The sequence below is a fragment of the Oncorhynchus kisutch genome, linkage group LG5 (assembly GCF_002021735.2).
Source record: "Oncorhynchus kisutch isolate 150728-3 linkage group LG5, Okis_V2, whole genome shotgun sequence".
Lineage (NCBI taxonomy): Eukaryota > Metazoa > Chordata > Actinopteri > Salmoniformes > Salmonidae > Oncorhynchus > Oncorhynchus kisutch.
The window spans coordinates 32,181,662-32,206,450 of record NC_034178.2 but is presented as its reverse complement, the minus strand read 5'-3'; the positions used below and the strand labels follow the sequence as shown (position 1 = coordinate 32,206,450).

The 24,789-nt window shown below is 41.0% G+C and overlaps 1 protein-coding gene across 3 annotated transcripts in view; it reads left to right on the top strand.

The window, feature by feature from the left end:
* The window catches only part of cntn4 (contactin 4), a 175,784-nt gene that overhangs the window by 27,005 nt on the left and 123,990 nt on the right, over window positions 1-24,789 (top strand). For all 3 annotated transcript variants that reach the window (XM_020483077.2, XM_020483076.2, XM_031824877.1), the window contains exons 3-4: window positions 18,651-18,783; window positions 22,742-22,917. In XM_020483077.2, coding sequence (XP_020338666.1) covers window positions 18,651-18,783; window positions 22,742-22,917 — 309 coding nt within the window. The remainder of the gene's footprint in view (window positions 1-18,650; window positions 18,784-22,741; window positions 22,918-24,789) is intronic.

Below are 24,789 nucleotides of genomic sequence, written 5' to 3'. Positions count from 1 at the left end.
GCGTCTCATAAAGACACGGCAGTTGGAACCAAAAATCTCAAATTGTGACTCATCAGACCAAAGGACAGATTTCCACCGGTCTAATGTCCATTGCTCCATTGCTTGGGCCAAGTCCCAAGAAGAGACTGGGCCCAAGCAAGTCTCTTCTTCTTATTTGTGTCCTTTACTAGTGGTTTCTTTGCAGCAATTAGACCATGAAGGCCTGATTCACGTAGTCTCCTCTGAATAGTTGATGTTGAGATGTGTCTGTTACTTGAACTCTGTGAAGCATTTATTTGGGCTCCAATTTCTGAGGCTTATAACTCTAATAAACGTATCCTCTGCAGCAGAGGTAAGTCTGTGTCTTCCTTTCCTGTGACGGTCCTCATGAGAACCAGTTACATCGTAGCGCTTGATAGTTTTTGCAACTGCACAAAGTTCTTGAAATTTTCTGCATTGACTGACCTTCATGTTTTAAAGTAATGGTGAACTGTCGTATCTCTTTGTTTTTTTATTTGAGCTGTTCTTGCCATAATTCTTGTATTTTACCAAATTGGGCTGTCTTCTGTATACAGTGGCTTGCGAAAGTATTCACCCCCCTTGGCATTTTTTCTATTTTGTTGCCATACACCCTGGACTTTTTGGGGGGGTTTGTATCATTGGATTTTCACAATATGCGTACCACTTTGAAGATGCAAAATATTTTTTATTGTGAAACAAACAAGAAATAAGATAAAGAAACAGACAACTTGAGCGTGCATAACTATTGACCCCCCCCAAAATTAATACTTTGTAGAGCCACCTTTTGCAGCAATTGCAGCTGCAAGTCTCTTGGGGTGTGTCTCTATAAGCTTGGCACATCTAGCCACTGGGATTTCTGCCCATTATTTAAGGCAAAACTGCTCTAGCTCCTTCAAGTTGGATGGGTTCCGCTGGTGCACAGCAATCTTTAAGTCATACCGCAGATTCTCAATTGGATCGAGCTCTTGGCTTTGACAAGGCCATTCCAAGACATTTAAATGTTTCCCCTTAAACCACTCAAGTGTTGGTTTAGCAGTATGCTTGGGGTCATTGTCCTGCTGTAAGGTGATCCTCCGTCTCAGTCTCAAATCTCTGGAAGACTGAAACAGGGCTCCCTCAAGAATTTCCCTGTATTTAGCGTCATCCCTCATTCCTTCAATTCTGACCAGTTTCCCAGTCCCGGGAAATGAAAAACATCCCCACAGCATGATGCTGCCACCACCTTGCTTCACTGTGGATGATATGTTATTCTCGGGGTGATGAGAGGTCCATCAAGGAAAACTCCAGACATAGAGTTTTCCTTGATAGACCAAAAAATAAATTTGAGTCTCATCTGACCAGAGTATCTTCTTCCATATGTTTGGAGAGTCTCCCACATGCCTTTTGGCGAACACCAAATGTGTTTGCTAATTTTTTTTCTTCTTTAAGAAATGGCTTTTTTTCTGGCCACTCTTCCGTAAAGCCCAGCTCTGTGGAGTGTACAATTTAAAGTGGTCCTATGGACAGATATTTCAATCTCCGCTGTGGAGCTTTGCAGCTCCTTCAGGGTTACCTTTGGTCTCTTTGTTGCCTCTCTGATTAACGCGCTCCTTGCCTGGTCCATGATTTTTGGTGGGCGGCCCTCTCTTGGCAGGTTTGTTGTGGTGCCATATTCTTTCAATTTTTTAATAATGGTTTTAATGGTGCTGTGTGGGATGTTCAAAGTTTCGGATATATTTTTTTAAACCCAACCCTGATCTGTACTTCTCCACAACTTTGTCACTGACCTGTTTGGAGAGCTCCTTGGTCTGCATGATGTTGCTTGCTTGGTGGTGCCCCTAGCTTAGTGTTGATGCAGACTCTGGGGCTTTTCAGAACAGGTGTATACATACTGAGATTGTTAGATCATGTGACACACAGGTGGACTTTAATAACTAATTATGTGACATCTGAATTTAATTGCGGTTGCACCAGATCTTATTTAGAGGCTTCATAGCAAACGGGGTGAATACATATGCACGCACCACTTTTCCGTGAAAAAAATTAATTAAATTTAAACAAGTTATTTTTTTCATTTCAGTTCACCAAGTGTGACTATTTTGTGTATGTCCATTACATGAAATCCAAATAAAAATATATTTAAATTACAGGTTGTAATGCAACAAAACAGGAAATACGCCAAGGGGGATGAATACATTTGCAAGGCACTGTACCAACACAAATGATTGGCTCAAACGCATTAAGAAGGAAAGAAATTCCACAAATTATGTTTTAACAAAGACACACATTTTAATTGAAATGCATTCCAGGTGATTATCTCATATCTCATTTAGCTGGTTGAGAGAATTCCAAGAGTGTGCAAAGCTGTCATCAAGGCAATGGGTGGCTATTTGAAGAATCTCAAATATAAAACATATTTGGATTTGTTTAACACTTTTTTGGTTACTACACGATTCCATATACTGTATTTCCTAATGCTGATGCCTTCACTATTATTCTACAATGTAGGAAATAGTAAAAAAGAAAAAAGAAATTGAATGAGTAGGTGTGTCCAAACTTTTGACTGATACTGTACATATTACCTCAATTACCTCGATTAACCTTGACCCCCGCAAATTGACTCGGCACCGGTACTCCCTGTATATAGCCTCGTTATTGTTATTTTATTGCTGCTCTTATAATTTTAGCACACAAAACATTTTAGCATTTAAATGCTGAAGGTGCTGCACAGATGTGCAAGATCAGGAACAGGCCACTTACCTCGCGTTGATCAGTGCATGAAGCTGGGCACAGTGCGCGGTTTGACCAGGCTTCTGATATTGCCTGGGGTTGTTCTGTATGCAAAATGACTTGTAGGTCAATGACTGTCAACACAGTTACATGCAGTTCAATGCTGAAGGAGTGGACACATCAGTTGTGAGAGCTATTTCATATTTCTGTAAAGTCGAAAGAATTGAATATGAGCATTTGGATCAGTTTGCGGTCCACGGACCTTATGCACTTGTATCTTAAACATTTGAATCGGGACCCTTAGGTGAATCTACATCTCTACTACTGACCTAAGTGAAGTAGTGTGTAGAATACGCCCTTGCGGTTATAGCACACTCTGTGTGAAAGACATTGGTTGGTAAATGTTTGTTCTTGTGAAGATTACAGATACGATGAACATGAAAGAACCCCTGCTTTCATCCATGCTGATCCATAATGGAAGTGTGTTTTTGCTAATTTAGTTCATCCCTACATCAAACCTAATACAGTAATCAGAAGAGGTATTATAATATCCCCCTTGAACCCAGTCATCACTGTCCACAGTGCCATTGAAAATCTTTGGGGGAAATAGAGACTCATGGAGAGTGCTCCTGTTCTCCCTATCTGCCTTTAGTGCCGACGTGAAAGAAACAGTAAGGCATACACTCTTATTTCTATACAGTATAGCAGGGGAACAGGGGGATATGAATCACACATAAATCCTTATTGTAAGTTTCAGAGTATCCTTCATTCATGTACAGTAAAGCTGAATTATAGCTTCATTATACAATGGGTGTCAGTTGTTCCCCACAGGGCTCTCCTGCATTGATCACATTTTGATGAAGGATTTTAATTTCTCTTGCTTACAAATTGGTGGGGGTCAACGGAGAACATCAGTTGGATTTCTCAGTCTTTAATCAAGAGGCATTATCCTAGTCAAGATTTTAAAAAGGCTCTACTGATGAAGCACTAGACTCTGGCACTAGTTCACCCTCCCCATCCAACACTAGACAGTTTTGAGACTGCACGCCTTTCTTATTCTCATGATTGGGAGTTGGAATTTGATTGTCTGGAGTCTGTAGGAGTCTGTAGACTTCATACTTGTCTTTTGTTCTTTTGTGTGATTCAAATCAGACTTTGGCATTCACTCAGCATGCAGTTGGCACTGGCTGATTGACCAGCATCTGATAAACACAGTTTGTTGCCACAGTACTCATGTAGTAAAGCTAGAAGAGCCGCTACCTCTATGGCCAGAAATGATTTTGCGCTCGATCTGTTTCTCTTTAAGGACCAATACATGAACTATCCTAAGTATGCCAACAAAAAGAGTCCTTTACCTGCTGTTGAAAATGACAAGACAGATGTGGGCAAATAATAACAATGTAGGCTAATAAGTATCATTATGTCTTCAGTGATACACACAACATTTTATCCATGTTACATCTGGGAGCAGGTTCTAGTCATTTATTATCTTTGAAAGGTGTGATCCCAGTTTGCCATGTACTGTAAGACACTCGTCTTTCATGACGTGCACTAGCTGTCTGAATGCAGCTTTGTGAAACTGACCGAAAAGGTCAAGCAACCTGGCGAACGCCAGTGAAAGGGAAGGTTACCCCTGAAAAGGCAAGGATTCACAGTCAGACTGTACCGAATGTGTTGAGGGGGCCGTAATGATCTCTGTCCCCTGCTAGGCGTGTTCCTTTGTTCTGCTAGTGTGCCTCAACAGGGCTGCCTCCTGTTTCCCCTGCCTGCACTGTGCTGCCTGCGCGTCACTCTCACCCTCACTGTTAGCATCTGATTACCCCAGCGCAGCGCCACACTCTTCCCCAGGACATGCTCAGAATCCTGATACCCTGCCTTTTATTCCTGCTTACTCCACCATGATGACGGCCCATGCCTTTTACTTAATTTAGCCTTTACTTAAGCTACATACATTTTTTATTATATAAAATATTATTAGCATATTAGCACAGTTACGCTAAGCAGCACTAATGGTACTTACAGTATGAACTCGGCCCTGATGGCTTAACGTTTTGCCGCCTGTCCCAGAACCATTTGATTTCCACGCCTAAGCTGCTTGCTGTGCTCGTGGAGAATAAAAGTGTCTTACTCCATGTGGGCTCAAATGTCTTTAAAGGCCACATTGCTGTGTAAGTGAAAAAGGACATGAAAGAGACATTGTGCACACAAAGGAGTTCTCTATGGCTAAACGGTGAATCGTTTTGCATCGTTTTCTTAGTGAGATGACCTTCACAGCTCCAGAGACATTACTGTAGTTGTTCTGTCTCTGTGAAAGTCCACCTGTTGTTGTTAGAACTCGGAAAACTTGTGGAACAAAACGGTGAATGTACTTTCAGGATGCCTTTATGTTCCAGAGCACTTCTCCGAATGAGGATGTCGCATCAGCTTTGCTTTCTCTCTTATGCTTTCTGAGCTGTGCCTATAGGTATAGAGTCTGTCTAAAGAAGCCACTAAAATACATGTGCGCATCCTAAAAGGCATGTTACTGAATCAAGGTTGTACGACATCCTTTCATGGATTCCTCCTCAGTTCACTTTTTCTCTGGGATTTCAATAGGGGCTGAGTTATTTTCAAGATCTTGAAGGACAGAACACGAGAGATCCATAGACGTGAAACAGAAGGACAAAGAGGAAAGTCCGTTTTCACACTAGCTGCTCTGGACATCCTGGTGTTTACTGTATTGTACTGTACAGCAGCGTAGGACAAACGTGTTTCAGGAGAGGCCATGCAGAGTACAACATGTGTTATATCTAAACCTCCACAGGAAATGTCCAATACGAGCCATAGCATACTGCAAACACATGAATATGATTTTGCAAAGTCAATTTACAATGCAGGTTTTGTATCATCTTGTCGTATTGATCAATTTCAACACATTTTTCTTTCATGGGTAATACTTAATGTTTTCAGGCGAAAAATGAAACAGCAGGATTCCACAGCAGTCAGTTGATGGCCAAGTTATTCAAGGCCTGTAAAGCAAAACCCAGTAGGTGGCATGTAGACAAAGCCAATTTCATAAAACCATTTTTGTCCTCTGTTTCATTTCATGTTCATGTAAGAGTGCTGTGTCACCGACCTACTGCTGCTGTTGTGAATAAGTATGCTAATATAGCCGTAAATAGCTTGCTCAGTTTGCTCTCCTTATCCAACGTTGTACACTTTTATGAATACACACGATTTCTTGGGGTGAGCATAATGGTGTCATGTTACGGGCCTTTATCTTCCCCTTGCATTAAGGTCCACACAGCAGGCACTTCATAGCCCTTATCACTATACATTGGACGAAATTGTTCTCAATATATATCGCTAATAGAAATCTTAATTTGATTATACAGTACCGGTCAATAGTTTGGACACACCTACTCATTCAAGGGTTTTTCTTTATTTTTTACTATTGTATACATTGTAGAATAATAGTGAAGACATAGGAACTATGAAATAACACATATGGAATCATGTAGTTAGCAAAAAAGTGTTAAACAAATCCAAATATATTTTATATTATTCAAAGTAACCAGCTTTGCACACTCTTGGCATTCTCTCAACCAGCTTCACCTGGAATGCTTTCCCATGTATGCTGAGCACTTGTTGGCTGCTTTTCCTTCACACTGCGGTCTAACTCATCCCAAACCATCTCAATTGGGTTGAGGTCAGGTGATTGTGGAGACTGTCATCTGATGCAGCACTCCATCACTCTCCTTCTTGGTCAAATAACCCTTACACAGCTTGGGGGTTTTATTTTACCTTTATTTAACTAGGCAAGTCAGTTAAGAACAAATTCTTATTTTCAATGACGGCCTAGGAACAGTAGGTTAACTGCCTGTTCAGGGGCAGAACGACATATTTTTACCTTGTCAGCTCGGGGATATGAACTTGCAACCTTTCGGTTACTAGTCCAACGCTCTAACCACTATTCTACCCTGCCGCCCCCAGGTGTGTTGGGTCATTATCCTGTTGAAAAACAGATGATAGTCCCACTAAGCGCAAACCAGATGGGATGGCGTATCGCTACAGAATACTGTAGTAGCCATGCTGCTTAAGTGTGCCTTGAATTCTAAATAAATCAATGACAGTGTCACCAGCAAAGCACCATCACACCTCCTCCTCCATGCTTCACAGTGGGAACCACACATGTGGAGATCATCCGTTCACCTACTTTGTTTCTCACAAAGACAGCGGTTAGAACCAAAAATCTTAAATTTGACTCATCAGACCAAAGATTTCAGATTTCCAGATTTCCACCGGTCTAATGTCCATTGCTCATGTTTCTTGGCCCAAGCAATTCTCTTCTTATTATTGGTGTCCTTTAGTAGTGGTTTCTTTGCAGTAATTTTAACATGAAGGCCTGATTCACGCAGTTTCCTCTGAACAGTTGATTTTTAGATGTGTCTGTTACTTGAACTCTGTGAAGCATTTATTTGGGCTGCAATATGAGGTGCAGTTAACTCTAATGAACTTATCCTCTGCAGCAGAGGAAACTCAGGGTCTTCCTTTCATGTGGCGGTCCTCATGAGAGCAAGTTTCATCATAGTGCTTGAGGGTTTTTGTGACTGCACTTGAAGAAACTTTCATAGTTCTTGAAATTTTCTGCATTGACTGACCAGTGTCTTAAAGTAATGATGGACTTTTGTTTCTCGTTGCTTATTTGAGCTGTTCTTGCCATAATATGGACTTGGTCTTTTACCAAATAAGCCTATCTTCTGTATACCACCTCTACCATGTCACAACACAACTGATTGGCTCAAATGCATTATTAACTTTTAACAAGGCACAACTGTTAACTGAAGTGCATTCAAGGTGACTACCTCATGAAGCTGGTTGAGAGAATGCCAAGGGTGTGCAAAGCTGTCATCAATGCAAAGGGTGGCTACTTTTTTGGTTACTACATGACTCCATATGTGTTATTTCATAGCTTTGATGTCTTCACTATTATTCCACAATGTAGAAAATAGTACAAATAAAGTAAGGGCGTGTCCAAACTGTACTTTATGTCACAATCACCTATATTTCAAAAGCAATTCACATTTATTTAAGGATTCATTGAATTGCTCGACTCCAGCAAAATATGGTTTCAGTTTGGAAAATTATAAATCAGTTCCAAAATGTATACAGTATGGCTTTATATGGAGTGATATTAGTGCCAACAGAACTATCACAGAAGAGTCTATTTTATTGAAATTGCATTGTCTGCAATGTGTCTACAGGCAACTTGAACACCTAGTTAAAGTAATTAACACTTAGCATCTCGCATATTAGTCAGAATCTCATGAAACTAATTATACTTTTTTTCCCCTAGCAGCTAAAAGCTATCGTATAATCTCAAAGGAAAAAGCATTGCGCTTCATAATGATTGACTAGTTAAAAGTGTGTTGCAACATTACTGTTCTATTAATCCTATTGATCTAAAGACGGAGGACGAGAAAACAATCCTCGTGTCTATTAAGAGCTGAAAGGAGTTTGAGGTGGGATTCCGTTCTCAACTGGCCCTGAAATTGGCCTTCGGTGTGGTGTGGTGATCGGCAGTGCTCCGTCCTCTCACACTGGGAGGGATTGGTTGAGTTCTTAAAGGGACAGTGCTGTAAAGTGTGGTTTGTAGTTACACCACGAGCAGGCGAGAAGGGCTATGCTCGAGATGGAAGGACCACTGGATGGATCAAAGTAGGCAAATATGAATATCCATGGACCATGCAAAATACATCATATTGGTAACATGGAAATCGCTGTCACTCATGGAAACACATGGAAATATATTGTCACCTCAGCATTATGATGAGTGATAGCTTGGCTGTTTTACTGTTTTTGCACCAACATCTCTGGCTGTTGATCGTCAGAGTGACAATGGCTTGGCTCCTGACATTTTCTGATGTAGTTTGTGGCAGTGCTCCCCTAAATACTTATTCTATTCATCTCCAACTAGGCATTGTGGTAGCTATGTTCAATACAGGGCTGCTGCCTGCCAATACCAGGTATCCAATTTGATCCATATCCTATTCATGTCTTCTCAAGTCAATTACAATTACATCAAACTTATTAACTTGAGCATTTTTCTTCATTCCATTGATAATGGTGTTGAACTGATTTCAGAATAATAAGACATTGTCATCTGAGAGGCTCTAATTATGGGATACTTGTTTTCAAATGCAATTACTTTCAAATGTGTTCACTTTTTTTTGTCTGAACGGGATTCTGTCTGTAAATGCATGTCATATCTGTGCCCTATCTACGGGAGATGACTACTCCCCTGTCCCACTGAACTACTCCAGCGCAGGAGAGAACCATTCTTTCTAATAGCTCAGCTGAAGCATGAAAGATATGGGCAGATTTTTCTCAATTCCTTGACCTTGAACCCATTTATGAAGTCTTTTTACATGGCCTTTCTACGAAGAGGCTCGCCTAGACATCCACTCTGGCTCCCAGAGCATGGAGAAATGCATAGTTTTTTGTATAGCTCGTGTATCTGCTCCAATTGTTCCACCAGTGTATCTGGACCACGTGTCTTGCGTTGTCTCCACGGAGGAGAAAGGAGTAGGAGGAGGAGGAAGAGAGGACAGGATATCTAAACGAACACCTATGCAGTAGCCCAAGAGTCCAGCAGCTGCTAGAAGACACTTGATTCAGCTGGCCAGGAGTAATGATGGGGGAAAAAATTATACTGTTACATATCGGGATATTATTTTTGACAACATATACAGTTGAAGTCGGAAGTTTACACTTAGGTTGAAGTCATTAAAACTAGTTGTTCAACCCCTCCAAAAATGTTTTGTTAACAAACTTTGTGCATGACACAAGAAATATTTCCAACAATTGTTTACAGATGGATTATTTCACTTATCATTCACTGTATCACAATTCCAGTGGGTCAGAAGTTTACATACACTAAGTTGCCTGTGCCTTTAAACAGCTTGTAAAATTCCAGAAAATGATGTCATGGCTTTAGAAGCTTCTGTTAGGCTAATTGACATAATTTGAGTAAATTGGAGGTGTACCTGTGGATGTATTTCTAGGCCTTCCTTCAAACTCAGTGCCTCTTTGCTTGACATCATGGGAAAATCAATAGAAATCAGCTCAATTTATTTTTGTGGACCTCCACAAGTCTGGTTCATCCTTGGGAGCAATTTCCAAACGCCTGAAGGTAGTACGTTCATCTGTACATACAATAGTACGCAAGTATAAACACCACTCAGCCGTCATACCGCTCAGGAAGGGGATGCGTTCTGTCTCCTAGAGATGAACGTACTTTGGTACGAAAAGTGCCAATCAATCCCAGAACAACAGCAAAGGACCTTGTGAAGATGCTGGAGGAAACAGGTACAAAAGTATCTAAATCCACAGTAAAATGAGTCCTATATCAGCATAACCTGAAAGGCCACTCAGCAAGGAAGAAGCCACTGCTCCAAAACCGCCATAAGAAAGCCAGACTACAGTTTGCAACCACACACTTGGAGAAGTGTCTTCTGGTCTGATGAAACAAAAATATAACTGTTTGGCCATAACGACCATCGTTATATTTGGAGGAAAATGTGGGAGGCTTCAAGCCTAAGAACACCATCCCAACCGTGAAACATGTGGGTGGCAGCATCATGTTTTGGGGGTGCTTTGCTGCAGGAGGGACTGGTGCACTACACAAAATAGATGGCATCATGAGGCAGGACAATTATATGGATATATTGAAGCAACATCTCAAGACATCAGTCAGGAAGTTAAAGCTTAATCGCAAATGGGTCTTCCAAATGGACAATGACCCCAAGCATACTTCCAAAGTTGTGGCCAAATGGCTTGAGGACAACAAAGTCAAGGTATTGGAGTGGGCATCACAAAGGCCTGACCTCAATCCCGTAGAAAATGTGTGTGCAGAACAAAAAGGATTCAGTTATACCAGCTCTGTCAGGAGGATTAGGCCAAAATTCACCCAACTTATTGTGGGAAGCTTGTGGAAGGCTTATCCAAAACGTTTGACCCAAGTTGAACAATTTAAAGGCTATTTGCTACCAAATACTAATTGAGTGTATGTAAACTTCTGACCCATTGGGAATGTGATGAAAGAAATAAAAGCTGAAATAAATCATTATCTCTACTATTATTCTGACATTTCACATTCTTAAAATAAAATGGTGATCCTAACTGACCTAAGACAGGGAATATAGTCAAATAGAATTGGGAGAGTATCGGAATATTTTTTGCACTAGTCGGCTGTACCTGCACCAAAACTCCAGTATTTGTCCTTCATAGCTTGTTCTCCACCTTCTATTAAAACAGGGAGCCAATTTGTTTTCAGCACTTTTGTTTACATGACTGATGAAAACATGTTTTCTCATGGTTCTTTCTGGTCCCTCTGCAGCAGATATATGGTGAGCAATATGTTTGAAACATCGAATCGCAACACATAGAATCGTGAGAATCGCTATTCATATCGGATCGTGTTGTTTTAATATCGGATGGTGAAGTCCCAAGTAATTGCCAGCCCTAGTTTGGAAGAGTGTCATCTGAGTGATAGGCTGGGAGTGGCTGTAATATGTGAGGCTTGGAATATGAATCTGTGTTGAATGGATACTGGAAGAATTCACAAAGTAGATTCTCCTCTATGCTGGACTCCTTCTGGGCCTTTTTTATTCATGCTGAGGAAAGCTCTGCAAATTCATTTTCTGTCACCTGCTATTGGGCATCAGATTAGTTTGGGAGGAGGCGGGGTTCAAACAGCTATTGCTTTTCAGCATTGCCAGCAGACGGTCTTGGGCGGTCAAAGGCAGCCCCGAATATTGTATGGCAGGTGGGACATGGTGGGATAGGGATGTTTCTGAAATGTCGTACCTCAGTCCGCCTTGGAACATGTAACGATTTCTCTCCCAACTAAAAAAAAAAAAACAGAAGTTATTTTGAATGAATGTCTTGACTCCCATTGTCAAAAAAAGATGTACTTACCTCCCAGATATTCCAGAAACACCTGGGACCAAGTGCCTATGGGTGCATGTTAAACAAAGTTCTGGAGGTAGTTGTAGCTCTACCTGCACAGTGGAATTGGGAAGTTCCATGTTGGAGAAGTGGAAAACACATTCATGAACAGCAATCATTAAAGAAAGAGGATTGCAGTTTACAGCTTAATCCACATAAGCTTGGGGACCATTGTGGTAGCAATTATAGGCATAATATACTTTTTATGCAATATTATGCAATTATTTTACACTATCATCACAATTATTATGTTGTTATTCCTGTGTTATGGCATTACTAGGGTTGCAAAGGGAGGGTATTTTACTGGAAACGTTCCAGTAATCTACCAGAAGTTTGGTAACTTTCAAGGATTATATGTAATTTATCACAAAACATCTAGTGGCCCTTTTGGGTACTTCAGATTATCACAGGTGTCTGTAATTATCTCAGGCCCTCTGTGTGGCCTTATCACATGTCAAATGTATGAAATAATTCAACAAGATGATTTTAAAAAGTACATTTGAATGACAAAGCTGTAAAACATTTTCCTAAATATAAACCATCAACTTAGTGAATACTATTGCTGTTTCATATGAGGGTTTCAGCATTAACTATCCTTTATAATAGTTTTTGACACTGTTTTATTTATTTGACTATATGTCAATACATCTTTGTTATAAATGTTTTGGCACCAAACTGGTGGCAGTTATGAAAAAACTAAATAGTTTGAAGAGTTGCAGAGATAATTGAAATGTGCCATTGTTGATCAGGTGCTTTTTTCATTAATTAGGGTATTTTCTCTTGAACCATATGGTTTATCCACTGTGGACAATATGGACACACACATAAAATATATGCTATATATGAATACATAAAAATTTAAAAATTAAAGTATAAATAGCCAAAGTTACCATAGAAGATTCCGGTAACTGAAATAAATTACAGGTAGCTTTGCAACCCTAGATATTACACCCTTGAAGTATGTAGACTACAAAGCCTGAAACTATGCTCAACTTTCCATTTCTGTATAAACCTCGGTGTCATAAACTCTGAGAAGGCAATCAGTGGATGTCATTTGCATTGTATTAGACTGACCCCAAGGCACAGCTTTGAGGACACAATCTGCACTAAATATCCAGCTCTTTGGGCCAAGGTTTTCTAGATCAGGAAAAGCACATCTAGGGGAAACTGAGTTTTCAAAAACAAACGGGAGTAATTTAGTCCTGTGGAATAATATCCGTTGTTGTTGGTTATTGTAGGGTTGGTCTTTCTGTTTAGCATATAGAGTTTGATAAGGTGTGTGGTCCTGGGATTTACATTTTCAGGAGCATCTCTGATTGATTAATCATTAATTGATCAGTCAGACATGTAGGATAAGTCAAAGCCATCACCTGGGCTCAGTGAGTTTGCATAAATATGCATGATGCCATCTGCAGCTCAATAAAAACATTCACTGGGTTGCTAATGCTGTTTGCACATGACATGCATTATGTTTTCAATTGTCTACTACTGTATCTTCCTTGTTCATTTGAAATCTGCGATGGAAGCATCTGTGACGGCTCAGACTGATGGCTAATATACATATATTTATATGCTGTTCAATTAAACGGTGGACTTGGTACTGTCATTTTGTTCTAGCCAGGGTGATATTCATACAGTGCCTCTCTCTGCTCTTATCCACTGGCCGTGAAGGATGTAGCTAGTTGTGCTTGTGCCTGGACTGCCATGCATGTCAGATGGTCTGGTTGGATGTTAACGTTCCAGTGGAAAGGCGTTCTCTCCAGGCAGTTTGACAACGGAAGGCTTAACATCGACCTCTGTCATTCCACTGGGTGGAGTGCCCTACCCCCTCTGTAGCAACCCACCCCCTGGTGTCAGGCCAGGCCAGTTGAGAGGTATTGCTGCTGGGTAGACTTTGTGGCCAATGGCCCCTGGATCTCAGTCCGGATGGACCTCCTAACCAGCACAGCTGTCCCTGCTGTGCCTGCTTCTATTACAATGTGTTTATTAGGATTAAATTAGCATGTGAGATGGACTAGAGTCAATCCCTGACCAGTAATGCTATATATACTATATCAGGGGGAATATAGGCAGCTCTCTTTTTTGACGAAATATAGCCAACTCTCCTTTCATATTGTAAAAGATCTATACTGAACCATTCAACAAAAACACATTAGCTTATTTTTCTGTTTTCTAGACTTCCTCCTCCTTACAGAGGGAAAGGTAATATGCCCTTCCACGCTGACTGACTCGTCAATGTTCCTCCTCAAACATGACTACGGTTCTACTCCATTAAAGGATTCATTAGCCAGGGTATCTCGTTGATGACAGTATTAGTGAGAGCTCAACTCCTGTCGATGAAATCTAACACGGTGTCTTAGTAACGGGGAGCGTGCCCGCCTGCCTGCCTCTCCAGGTGCACTCACCTGCTCCTCCTCTGGAGAAGCAATTATTCTTTGTGTGGTAGGATGAAGGAGGAGGCGCTCCCCAGACGGTCACACAGCCAAGCCCCTGCTAATTGGTGATGTTAGGGATTCAGACCAGATGCCAGGAGCTCCTCGCTCTCCTTCTCCTCCTTTCTGCTTTGCTTCCTTCTTTCTCCACTTTGGTTTTGTTTTGTCAACACTTGCTTTTGATATGTATATCAATAAATGTTTTATTCATGCAATCTAGGAAATCAGTCGGGTTAGCCCCGTGCCCCTCTTTATTTCCTCCCCACAATGATTCACCACATGTGTGTGGGTTCACAGTTTCAAAGGTGCTTTTCTGAAAGGCTGGTACAATTAAACAACCCAGGCGAAAATGAATGATTAATGCAATTGTCAATCTCACACCCGAAGAAAACAGTGCAGGTGAAACTGCAGATCCATGGTATTTTTTCTTCTGTTTTTCTGACAGGCTCCAGTATTTTTAATGAGTCTGTGATGCTAATTGAGTGGCTGGGAGGGAGGATTGATCAGTGCTGCTCCCGGCAGAACAGCTCAGAGGCATGGGGCAGAGGCAGGGGCACTGGCTGGATGTGCTGTATGGCGTAGGTTTACAGTTCCTGTCTCCCAAAGGGCGTGTGCACCTGTTCCAGAATAACGGCTCTGGCTCTCCCTGTTAATCATCACTTTAAAGATGTGACGTTTAATTTAAACTGCGCTCTACTAAGATCATGTCAACGTTTATTAAGTCTCATAATGACTGTGACAGCAGAGGCCATCTTTGTGAAGAGCAAGTCACCATGACTCATGGATGGTAGTTCCCCCCCCCCCCCCCCCCCCCCCCCCCCCCGCCTGACTGCCTATCAGTTGTCATGGAACTTTGACTGATGCAAGCCAATTCAAAGTGGTGATGTAGTAACTATGCAGTACTACCACACACTGATACTTTACATAATACAGTTGGTGTCTTGGTTAAAAAAAATCGAATTCAATTGTTTTTATCCACTGTTACAGTAACTCTACCACCTCGTCTATGTGCTTTCCTCATCAATATGTCCTATAGTCATGTAGAGTACCACTGCAAAATATTCACTGATGAGAACAGAAATGCTATGCACATAGTCAATACCAGCTTGAAACTTTAGTCAATTGCTTGTTTGGTTGAACATTCTGTTCTGTTTTTACCCCCCCCCCCCCCCCCCACCACCACCCTGTACAGTAGCTTTATGGTTTAATATATATATTCTCCAGTCTCCACTGTTGTTGCATCATCCATCCAGGGAAGGTAGCATTGTAGACCCGAGATAAACACACGAGTCTGTCACATCACTTGGGACTTCAGTCTAACCAGTAAGGACTCTGATGAGGCTGTCTGTCTGAGTGGAAACAAAACAAGTCCAATTATACCAGCTCAAGTGCAATGCAGTGGAGGCAGGCAAACAATATCGTTTTTTCTGTATTCTCTATCACAGACACCCTTTACTGGAATTATAGTCTTTGTATAATGGAAAATAAGAATTCTGGTGCACACACACAAACATACACGCATCAACTAGATATATGAACCCATTCACTTTTAAATAAATACCAGATAGGCCTACGCACTTGTGAAAAAAATCAGCCAGTCTTCACATACCTGTTGAAGGGTTGTGAAATTAGTCATGAATTTATTTGCACCCTGCTTCGCACAAACACAATAGTTTACCACTCAACGATATGCAATATCCATCAGTTTATGCGACTATAAATTGAAATAGCTGAGTGCTGTTCTCTTGACGTGCTAGTCACACACGTACACATGTACACACACACACACGCGCGCGCGCGCACACACACGCACAATCACACACACAGTGTGAACACATCATTTTCATACTTTATTTACAGTGAGAATAGACAGCAGTCTGGAAGCAGCCAAGCCCTTCACAAAGCATTTTCAGTCCACTAAACAGCTCTCACTGTGTGCAAAAATGTAAAGATCTTACCAAAAATGGATCATTTCTAGTGGTCAGTCATAAATAATCTTTGTCCAGTTTCTCTTGTCATTGTGGCTACAGTAATTCAAAGGGAATCTCATGTGAGACACTAGATATCAATTACACATCTTTCTTAGAATAATTCATTCATTTTTTTGTTTTGTTTTTTCATTCATTCATTTTCAGTCGTATTATTCTTTGAATCTGGAACAAATTAGTGTGATCATTTTCTCTCAAGATGAAAAAAAAAAGACATTCTGAGAATAAAATGTGGCTTCCATGACAAGTTCATAAAGGTCATCCCACAATCAGTGGGTGAATACAATTGGCTTGGTCTTATTACAGATGGCAACAATAATGACACAAAAATGTAAATCTGTTTACTTCAACGTTTTGGAATAGGGTTTATGGCTTCTGTCTCTGTATCGTACACTTTCCAATGTATTCTCCATTAAACAATCATCTATTCCATTTGTCATCTCTGTGTTAAATCTAGCAAGGATGTGGGCATTACTTCAGTCCTAACTCTCTCAGTGTATTGAGGAACCTGATTATGACCCCGTGAACATTTGATGGAAAAGTATGAAAACACCACCTCAGTCTCATAGCCTGAATTTTGCATGAGAAATGGGGGAAGTGTGTGTGAATGTCACAATTATGAATGCAAGCCACCAATTTGAGCCATGCTGGAAATTCAGAGCGCTGGGGCTCCTTCTCAGCAGAAGTATACCCTGGTGCTTTCACCTGACAAGTTTCTTCCGCCAAATATCATGCTCATGAATCGTGCTATAAAGCTATAATCTTTCTTATTTTTTGGGTCTGGGGTACGGTATGTGAGGCCAGTAGGGAGTACTGTAAAGATAGCTGCATGTGTTCCATGAGGCTTTAATGGTGACCTACTTTCACTGTAGAATAAGATGTACAGTACACTATTATTATGTCTGCCCAGAACGAGAGCGAAGAGGGTGTGCTGCTTTCTTTAACTGTATCACATACTGGCAATACAATATCCCAAATTGGGAATGGGAACGTGTCACAATCAGTGGAGACTGTCGCATCTGTTGCAGAAGTGATATGAGTTAAGACTTGCGGCAATACACTGTAACTTGTCTTCACTCATTACGTTCACACATGCGTTCTTTTGCTAAAGCATGTTATTAGAGCCACTCCCGAATTGTTTTTGAAAACGGGAAGAAAAGATTTTAGGTCTGCAGGGAGTACTGTATCGTAGTTAGGGTTTTCGTTTTGAAACACATTTTGTCACATTAGCTTATCAGTCACATGACGTCTCCAGCATGTTTTTCTGTTGTTTTTCATTTTTCCTCAGGGGAGGTACCTTAGAGAAGATCCCAAACAGAAACAGCAGATGTGTTCATTTTCATTGCAAAGTTCTGGGAAAAACAGAGCTTATCTTTCCCCAAATTAGCATGAAGTCTCAATGACTGCTCACAGGGCATCAAAGGCATGTAATTATAGAAATTGTGCAATTTGTGAGGGTAGGACAAAAGCTACGGTCACAAACACAGGAAATCATTCCCCCAGTAAGGTATTTTCGCTGTTATTGTTTATTTAAACATGGCATTGAATAAGGTAAATTGTCATGTTTTGAGTGGCTTTGTTATTTACTGCACAATGTAGCATTGATACATCCTGCTGCTAAAAAGCTTTTCTATTCCGGAGACAAAATAAGTGGCCTGGATCGCCATTGTAGAGGCAATATGCACCACCGCTGCAAGCCAATAAGAACACTGACCTTTGATGTTATACACATTTCAGGAACCAGTCATGAATATCTTTTAGCCAGGCTAGCCACAGGCAGGTGTTAAATACACTCTTTGGTTGTGTTGTTTTTTTTGTGTTTTTTATTTTTATTTACATGACTCGACAGACAGTCCATAGTCATGTCTTGATGGATCTGGCCCGAGCATGAGTCTGCTACTACTGCAGCGCAGAATGGAAATGGCTGAAGATTGGCTAGGTAATGTACTGTATAACCCTTGAATCACATCTAATCACATTCTAGGCCAAAGGTAAGGTGGTTGCAAAGGCTGTCACTTGTCCTTTGTCCCATGGCTTACTGACACTAAAGGCTTTTGTTAAGTCATGCACAGATAGCCCATTGGATTCCCAGCTGCCCATGGAGTAATGGAGACTTCCGTTCGGTGTGTGTCATTTCACTGAGAGAATACAAAACCACAGCCGAGGAACGCTAACCGCACAACTAATTGCTTAAACGTCTGCAGAGACACAACTACTCCAATAGCACTTTGTGAAAAAAGGATGCAAGTTAAAACGTGTCCCGACTGGTATACATTTGGAGATCTCCTATTACCGCCTAAATGGCTTTTGAAGACACGTCTCACTTCCGATAATTCTTGTCTGTGCGACGGTGCTGTGACAGACGGAATTAATTGATATGTTTTGTCTGCTTGTGGTTCGCCCCCCCCCCTTATGGTTTTACCAGGTCTGGCCTGTTTGCTGCCTCGGACTAATTGCCTGTTTTGCAAGCAGGTTTGTTGTCTGAGCCTGAGTGTAAGCTGAGTGTTATCCCCTGTCCGTGTGCCCCCTATAGAGAGCAGTGTCCTGCAGAGCCCAGTATTCACCAAGCAGCCTGGCAGCATTGTGTTCCCTGTGGACTCCCAGGAGAAGAACAGAGAGGTGGTGTTCAGCTGTGAGGCCCAGGGAAGCCCATCTCCACTTTATCGGTGAGTATGTATTACACAGTGCACATCTCCCACCACAATCATTTCCCTCTGTTCTGTTCTTGTGGATCGATCATTTTGTGAATTTTATTTCATTCCGATGTAGCACCCTGACTGCTGGACACAAAATCGTTTAAAAAAATAAATAAATACAGTACAAGTCAAAAGTTTGGACACACCTACTCATTCCAGGGTTTTCTTTATTTTTACTATTATACTACAACGTGGAAAATAGTACAAATTAAGAAAAACCCTTGAATGAGTAGGTGTTCTAAAACTTTTGTCTGGTACTGTATATATATTTTTTTAGCTCATTGAGATCACACACATGAACGGTAAAAGCATTCATCCCACTTAAGAAATAGTATGGAACATTATCATTCCTATTTTGGGAAAAGCAGTGTGGCTCTGGTTATGAACATTATCTTTCCTATTTTGGGAAAAGCAGTGTGGCTCTGGTTGTGAACATTATCTTTCCTATTTTGGGAAAAGCAGTGTGGCTCTGGTTGTGAACATTATCTGGTTCAAACGAATTGAGGCAGAGGCTCAAAGAGACTGTCCCTTTCGCTCTCTCTTCTTCTTTTCCTGGACGGTTCGTTAGTCTATCGAAAGGTTAGTAAGTTGTATCGCTGGCAACTGCAAGGTTCAAATCAATCATGTTTGCCCGCTGAAATTGCTGGGTTGAGATTTAGAAGGATTGGTACGTTTAATACTTGGGATTGAGCCAGTTTAAAGGATGACCTAATCAGCTGTTTCCTGTCAAGGTCGCTGTACAGTCCTGTCAGAGAGAAGCACAGAGCCTTGGGGTGGGATGGGCTGCTTGCCTGCCTGCCTTCTAAGACTGTATTCCTTTACGCAGCTGTAGACTAAATCATCTTCAAAGTTCATTAACTGCACATCACAGAATCGTATACTGTGACTGGCTGATGTAAGAGAGGCTGGGCATTACATTTGGCTCATCCTCTGATATGCTTTAAAACGGTCTGTCCCTACCAACATAAAGCTTCTAAGAGAATATTAACTCTGGAAAGAAGAAGCATTGTTCCCTGGTTCTGGGTCTATTTGGTTTCCCCAAAAAAGAAAAGTACAATGCAGAAGGCTAAAGGAAAAGAAGTGACATTCTACAAACTCGTAAAAGCCACGTGACATTGTATCATGCCACTGTATGGACATCCTGTTGAAAACATGATTGCATGAAGCATGTGCTTAACAAACGGAGCTGCTGTACCAGTGTCCCCCTCTAGAATGATTGATAGCCAAAGAGATTATTCGATTGTCTGCAGCATGTCCATGTACTTGATTAGATGTGTTGCTCGATGTATCATAGCTGTGATGTTAAATTCTGTTCAAGAGTCAGTGTCTGGACAACATCTAGTGACAAGACCATAGATTTCATCTTAGTGTGTTAACCTAACTCCCTTACTTATTCCTTTGTGCAGAACATACCTTGTAGAGCGTAATGCTCCGATGTTGACCTAAAGACAAGTGGAGTTATGTGTTTTCTCATGATTACCATATCAGTCAAAGCTTTGGCAGTTAACATTTGTAATTGTTTTATTTAACCTTTATTTAACTAGACAAGTCATTTAAGAACAACTTCTTATTTACAATGAAGGCCTACCCCAGCCAAACCCTCCCCTAACCCGGACGACACTGGGACAATTGTGCACCGCCCTATGGGACTCCTGATCACAGCCGGTTGTGATACAGCCCGGGATCAAACCAGGGTCCGTAGTGACGCCTCTAGCACTGAGATGCAGTGCGTTAGACCACTGCGCCACTCGGGAGCCGTCTTAGCTCTCATCCAATACACCCTATTTGCTACAAAAAAAGACCTTGACAATCCTAAGCTAGCACATTTTTTCTCTGTCAACCGGGCCTTTTTGAACGACACATTTAACACTACGTAATAAGACTTCTCCCTGCCAACGCATGTGAAAATGAGACGGTGTAGCACATTGATAGATAGACAGTGATCTTCTTCTGCAGGGTCGTACACTCTGCAGTCTTTGTGATTTGTAACAAGATACTTATACATTACTCATCAAATATCTTTCTCTGTCCCTAAATTTGCTCTCTTTTAATGTCTTAGAAAGTCACGGATAAAGCATTAAATGAATAACCGTCAGTAAAATAATTAGCGGGCACGCGTAATTAAAATTGTTGGCTCTATTAAGTGCTTTCCTTGTGGATTTGTTGCTCACTCTCTCTGTTGAAGAAGAATAGAAGGCTGTTGAATAGGGTGCTTTCATTTTTAATGGAATACAATTTTCTTCTCTGAAACAGAAATAGCACTTAGAAGCAACACATAACAGCCTGCTATGAGAGCTGATGACGACTTCCTCCCTTGGAGATCTAGGATCATGTTGGATCCTCTTCTCTTCCTGTTGCAGGCTCTCTCTCTGGAAGTCTGAGTAGTTAGAGTAGACTCACTACCGGGAAGTAAAATATTAATGTTGGTACTTGTTTTTCTTGCATTGGAAGTAAGCGAATGGCTGGAGTTGCCTTGTGAGATGGTCGGGGAGGACCTTTGCCATAGTGTGTGTAAAGTAATGAGGCTCTGGAGACCAGGGGACTTGTGTGTGTACTGTAAGGCTAGTGTGGAGTAGGCATGGTAATGAATTCGGGAATCATTATATATGTTGCTTGTACAAGCAGTGCAACTCCAATAAGCACTATATATTTAATGGCATGGCCATATTGTATTCTGAACATAAGAAGAAAGCCACAGGGAATGTTTATAATCAGATATTTTTAGGTGAACTACATGTTTCCTTTTCCTCAAGCGTTGATACAGAACATGTTCAGGTGCTTATTATCTTGAGTGTGCCTCAGTCATAATTGGCGTAGCAAGACCTGAGTTCTCCCCTCTCTATAGCGAAGCTCTCAGTCCCAGTCTTTTTATAAATGCTTGATATGGTCGGTAGTTGTCTAAATGCTGGATGAAAGAGAACAAAGACGTTGACGTCAAATGTTATGCTTTTAACCTGGCATTAACCTTTTACAGTGGACTCTTTATTAGTAGTGCCTTTTCTCGGCTAAATCATACAATAAAATAGCTTTTATCTATTCAAGCAGAGCTGCACCAACCTAATGCAGATATTTCTATGAATGCTTTGACAAATTCACACTGTTTGTTGAGCTGTTTGGAATCCATAAAGGCAATCAATTACTCTCCTCACTCCAAAGACATAATCAGCAACTAATCACCCTGGACGCTAATCATGATTTGCGTCGCCCATTTCCCAATAAAGTGATTAAGAATACCTATCATGCTTACTCATATGTGAAATGCCATTTTTGACTTTTTTTGTTTGTAATAGAACGGGACGTTGTTGAAAATACCTACATGTATCAAAGTGTTTTCCTGTCAAGACGCTGTGATGTGTAAATGATGGGTTCACACCTCCGTAGCGGGGATTTAGCTGGTATCGATCCCTTTACCCCCCCATGTTGTTTGGCATTGTAACGGCCATTGTGCTCAATGTGGAGGGATTGAGGAATCTGCTGCCTTCATAAGTGAATTATATCCTTCACTGATCACCTCTAACACCAATGATAATCTTGTAGCCTGGTGTAGAATGCAAAAGTGCAGAATGCAGGGCGCTAGTCATTAATTTTAATTGCTGCATCGTAATGATTAAGCTGCATTTTTATGCTGTTTGACTGGGTGTCTAGCAAGATGGATGGCGATGGAGGCTGTGTATTCTTGTTGAGTGGGTTCTTTTCTGCTCCGTGGTGTGCCGGCCGTCAGTGTGGTTCACTACTTAGATTAACGCTAAGCCCTTTCTTCGCTTATTGAAAAGGAATTAATCAAATGAAGGTAAAATCATCATTTTCTTTGTCAGAATCTCATCTTGTCCTAAAGGTGAATGATCTACATTAGAATGGAGTTAATGGTGGGATTCTAAGATTGTCTATCAATTGTTCTGGATCTGACTGCTTTTCATTCTGTTTTTAGGTGGAAACTGAATGGCACCGCAATCACTCCAAAATCAGTCTCACACTACAGCCTGTCTGGAGGCAACCTCCGAATCAGCCATTTGGACAAAGACCAGGATGCTGGAACATATCAGTGCCTCGCCTTCAACTCTTTTGGGACCATCGTGAGCCGAGAGGCCAGTCTAACCTTTGCATGTAAGTCACTAACTATCTTTAGTTCCCTTTCTGATCAAACTGTACTAGCCAGCAGTGTGAAAGCATGTGACATAAAAGATATGTCATTGGGACTTGTGATAGTGTCTCGTGTCCCGCCTGATAAAGCGATCAACATGAAAATGTCTCCTTGGGGAGCAGCAGTTCCCAGTGCTGTGATTCCACACTCCCCTTTCTGTCAGGGTGCATCCTAATCCTGATAGAGCTTAAACATGAATCTACACAACTCCAACGCACAAAACTAACTCTCCATCACTTTCCCCAGGCTTGGCTGTTACTCAAAATAAGTAGCAATAAATGCCTACACTACCACATACTGTTCTTATAACACATGACAGACTCTTCAAGATGTTCAGTTAAAGCATATTGATCAAAAGTAATGTCACCGTAAGTATAAAACCGAATAGAAATCATCTTGTCTCAGCATGTGAAAAGAATCGTTATTGTAGAAGAAGATTTTTTTTTTAAATTGCGGAACTTTAGACATTATAACTGAGACGTGAGTAGAAGATTGTGAGTAGAAGATCAAGATTGTGAATAAGATGAAGAGCCTGTGGTTTCCATTTAGTCCTTTCCCTATAAACTACGAACTCAATACTCCCTGCTGCTCCTCCAGTTATTGGGCATCCTTAAATGACGACATTGGCAGTGAAGTGAGTGATGGCTTCTTCAGATTGAATTTTGATGCCCCACGCTGGGAACAAGGCCGCTCCATCCCTCACACGCTATTTGTTTTGTCCCTTGGTTGAGCCCAGTCTAACCCCTGAGCAGGAACAATTCGATTTCGTAAGGGAACTCCACTGTCACTATAAGGGTTAATACAGTGACAGTTTCATCAATTGCCACGGCCTGACCTTACCAGTCTTGGGTTGTTGTCACATATTAAAGCATGCATCTTCTTTATTACTCTTGGTAAAGATTCATTTACTCCGCATGATGACTGAATGGTGCGGGTGGAAGAGAATCATTTTAAGGGCAGCTGATATTATTAGAGTGTATCCTACAATTTGTTAGAGTAGAGATGAGAGATAACGTCTATGTGGCTCTCAGCTTCATGTCAACATTGTGACGACAGTACCCGATGTCTATAGCCACATGTTGTCATCCCCAATGATCAGCAATGTTTTAGAGAAGATTCTACTGTAAAAATCAGTGAAGAAAGTACTGAAACATGAAAGTAACTGTCCAGTGTTTCCCAATTACTATGACATTTGACCTATTATTAATTACAGTAAGCATGTTCCATCCATAGTTTTTATGCTCGTAAAGTCATACCGTATAAAAAAATTTATAAACGACAGCTGTGACTTGAAACAGGACGTTTCGGTACAATTTTATGAACGCCAACATGGTGGGATCTTTTTGTGTCGGTACAATTAATTATGCGAGAAATGGCGGTGGAACAGCCTTGATGCGCAAATATTGATCTAGTAACCATAACATCAAAGTAAACTTGGAGTTGCGATGTTATGGAGTGTGGTCCTCTCACTATGACTCAGAAACCATGCAGTTTATTAGGCTACAGATGAAATACGGGTGGTGAAATCACAGCCTGGTGAAAGTGCAAGGTGATGAGCTTGATGCTCCTTTCCAATAAATATTCTGGTGATATGATAATCGATGCTTGACTGCTGTTTGACAAATACAACTATTCTCGCTCTTTTCCCTAATAATATAATTTTGTAGACTAGCCTATCCATACAGCCTACCTTCACTGTATCTGAGAGCTGTTGTTGGCTAGAGCACACCTGACAAGACCAGAATAGGCATGTTTGCTACTTAACTCAACAGCTTTTGTGACAAAATTATGGGTAGAGTTGAAAATGCGATGGAACATGAAAACTTAAGCAAAAA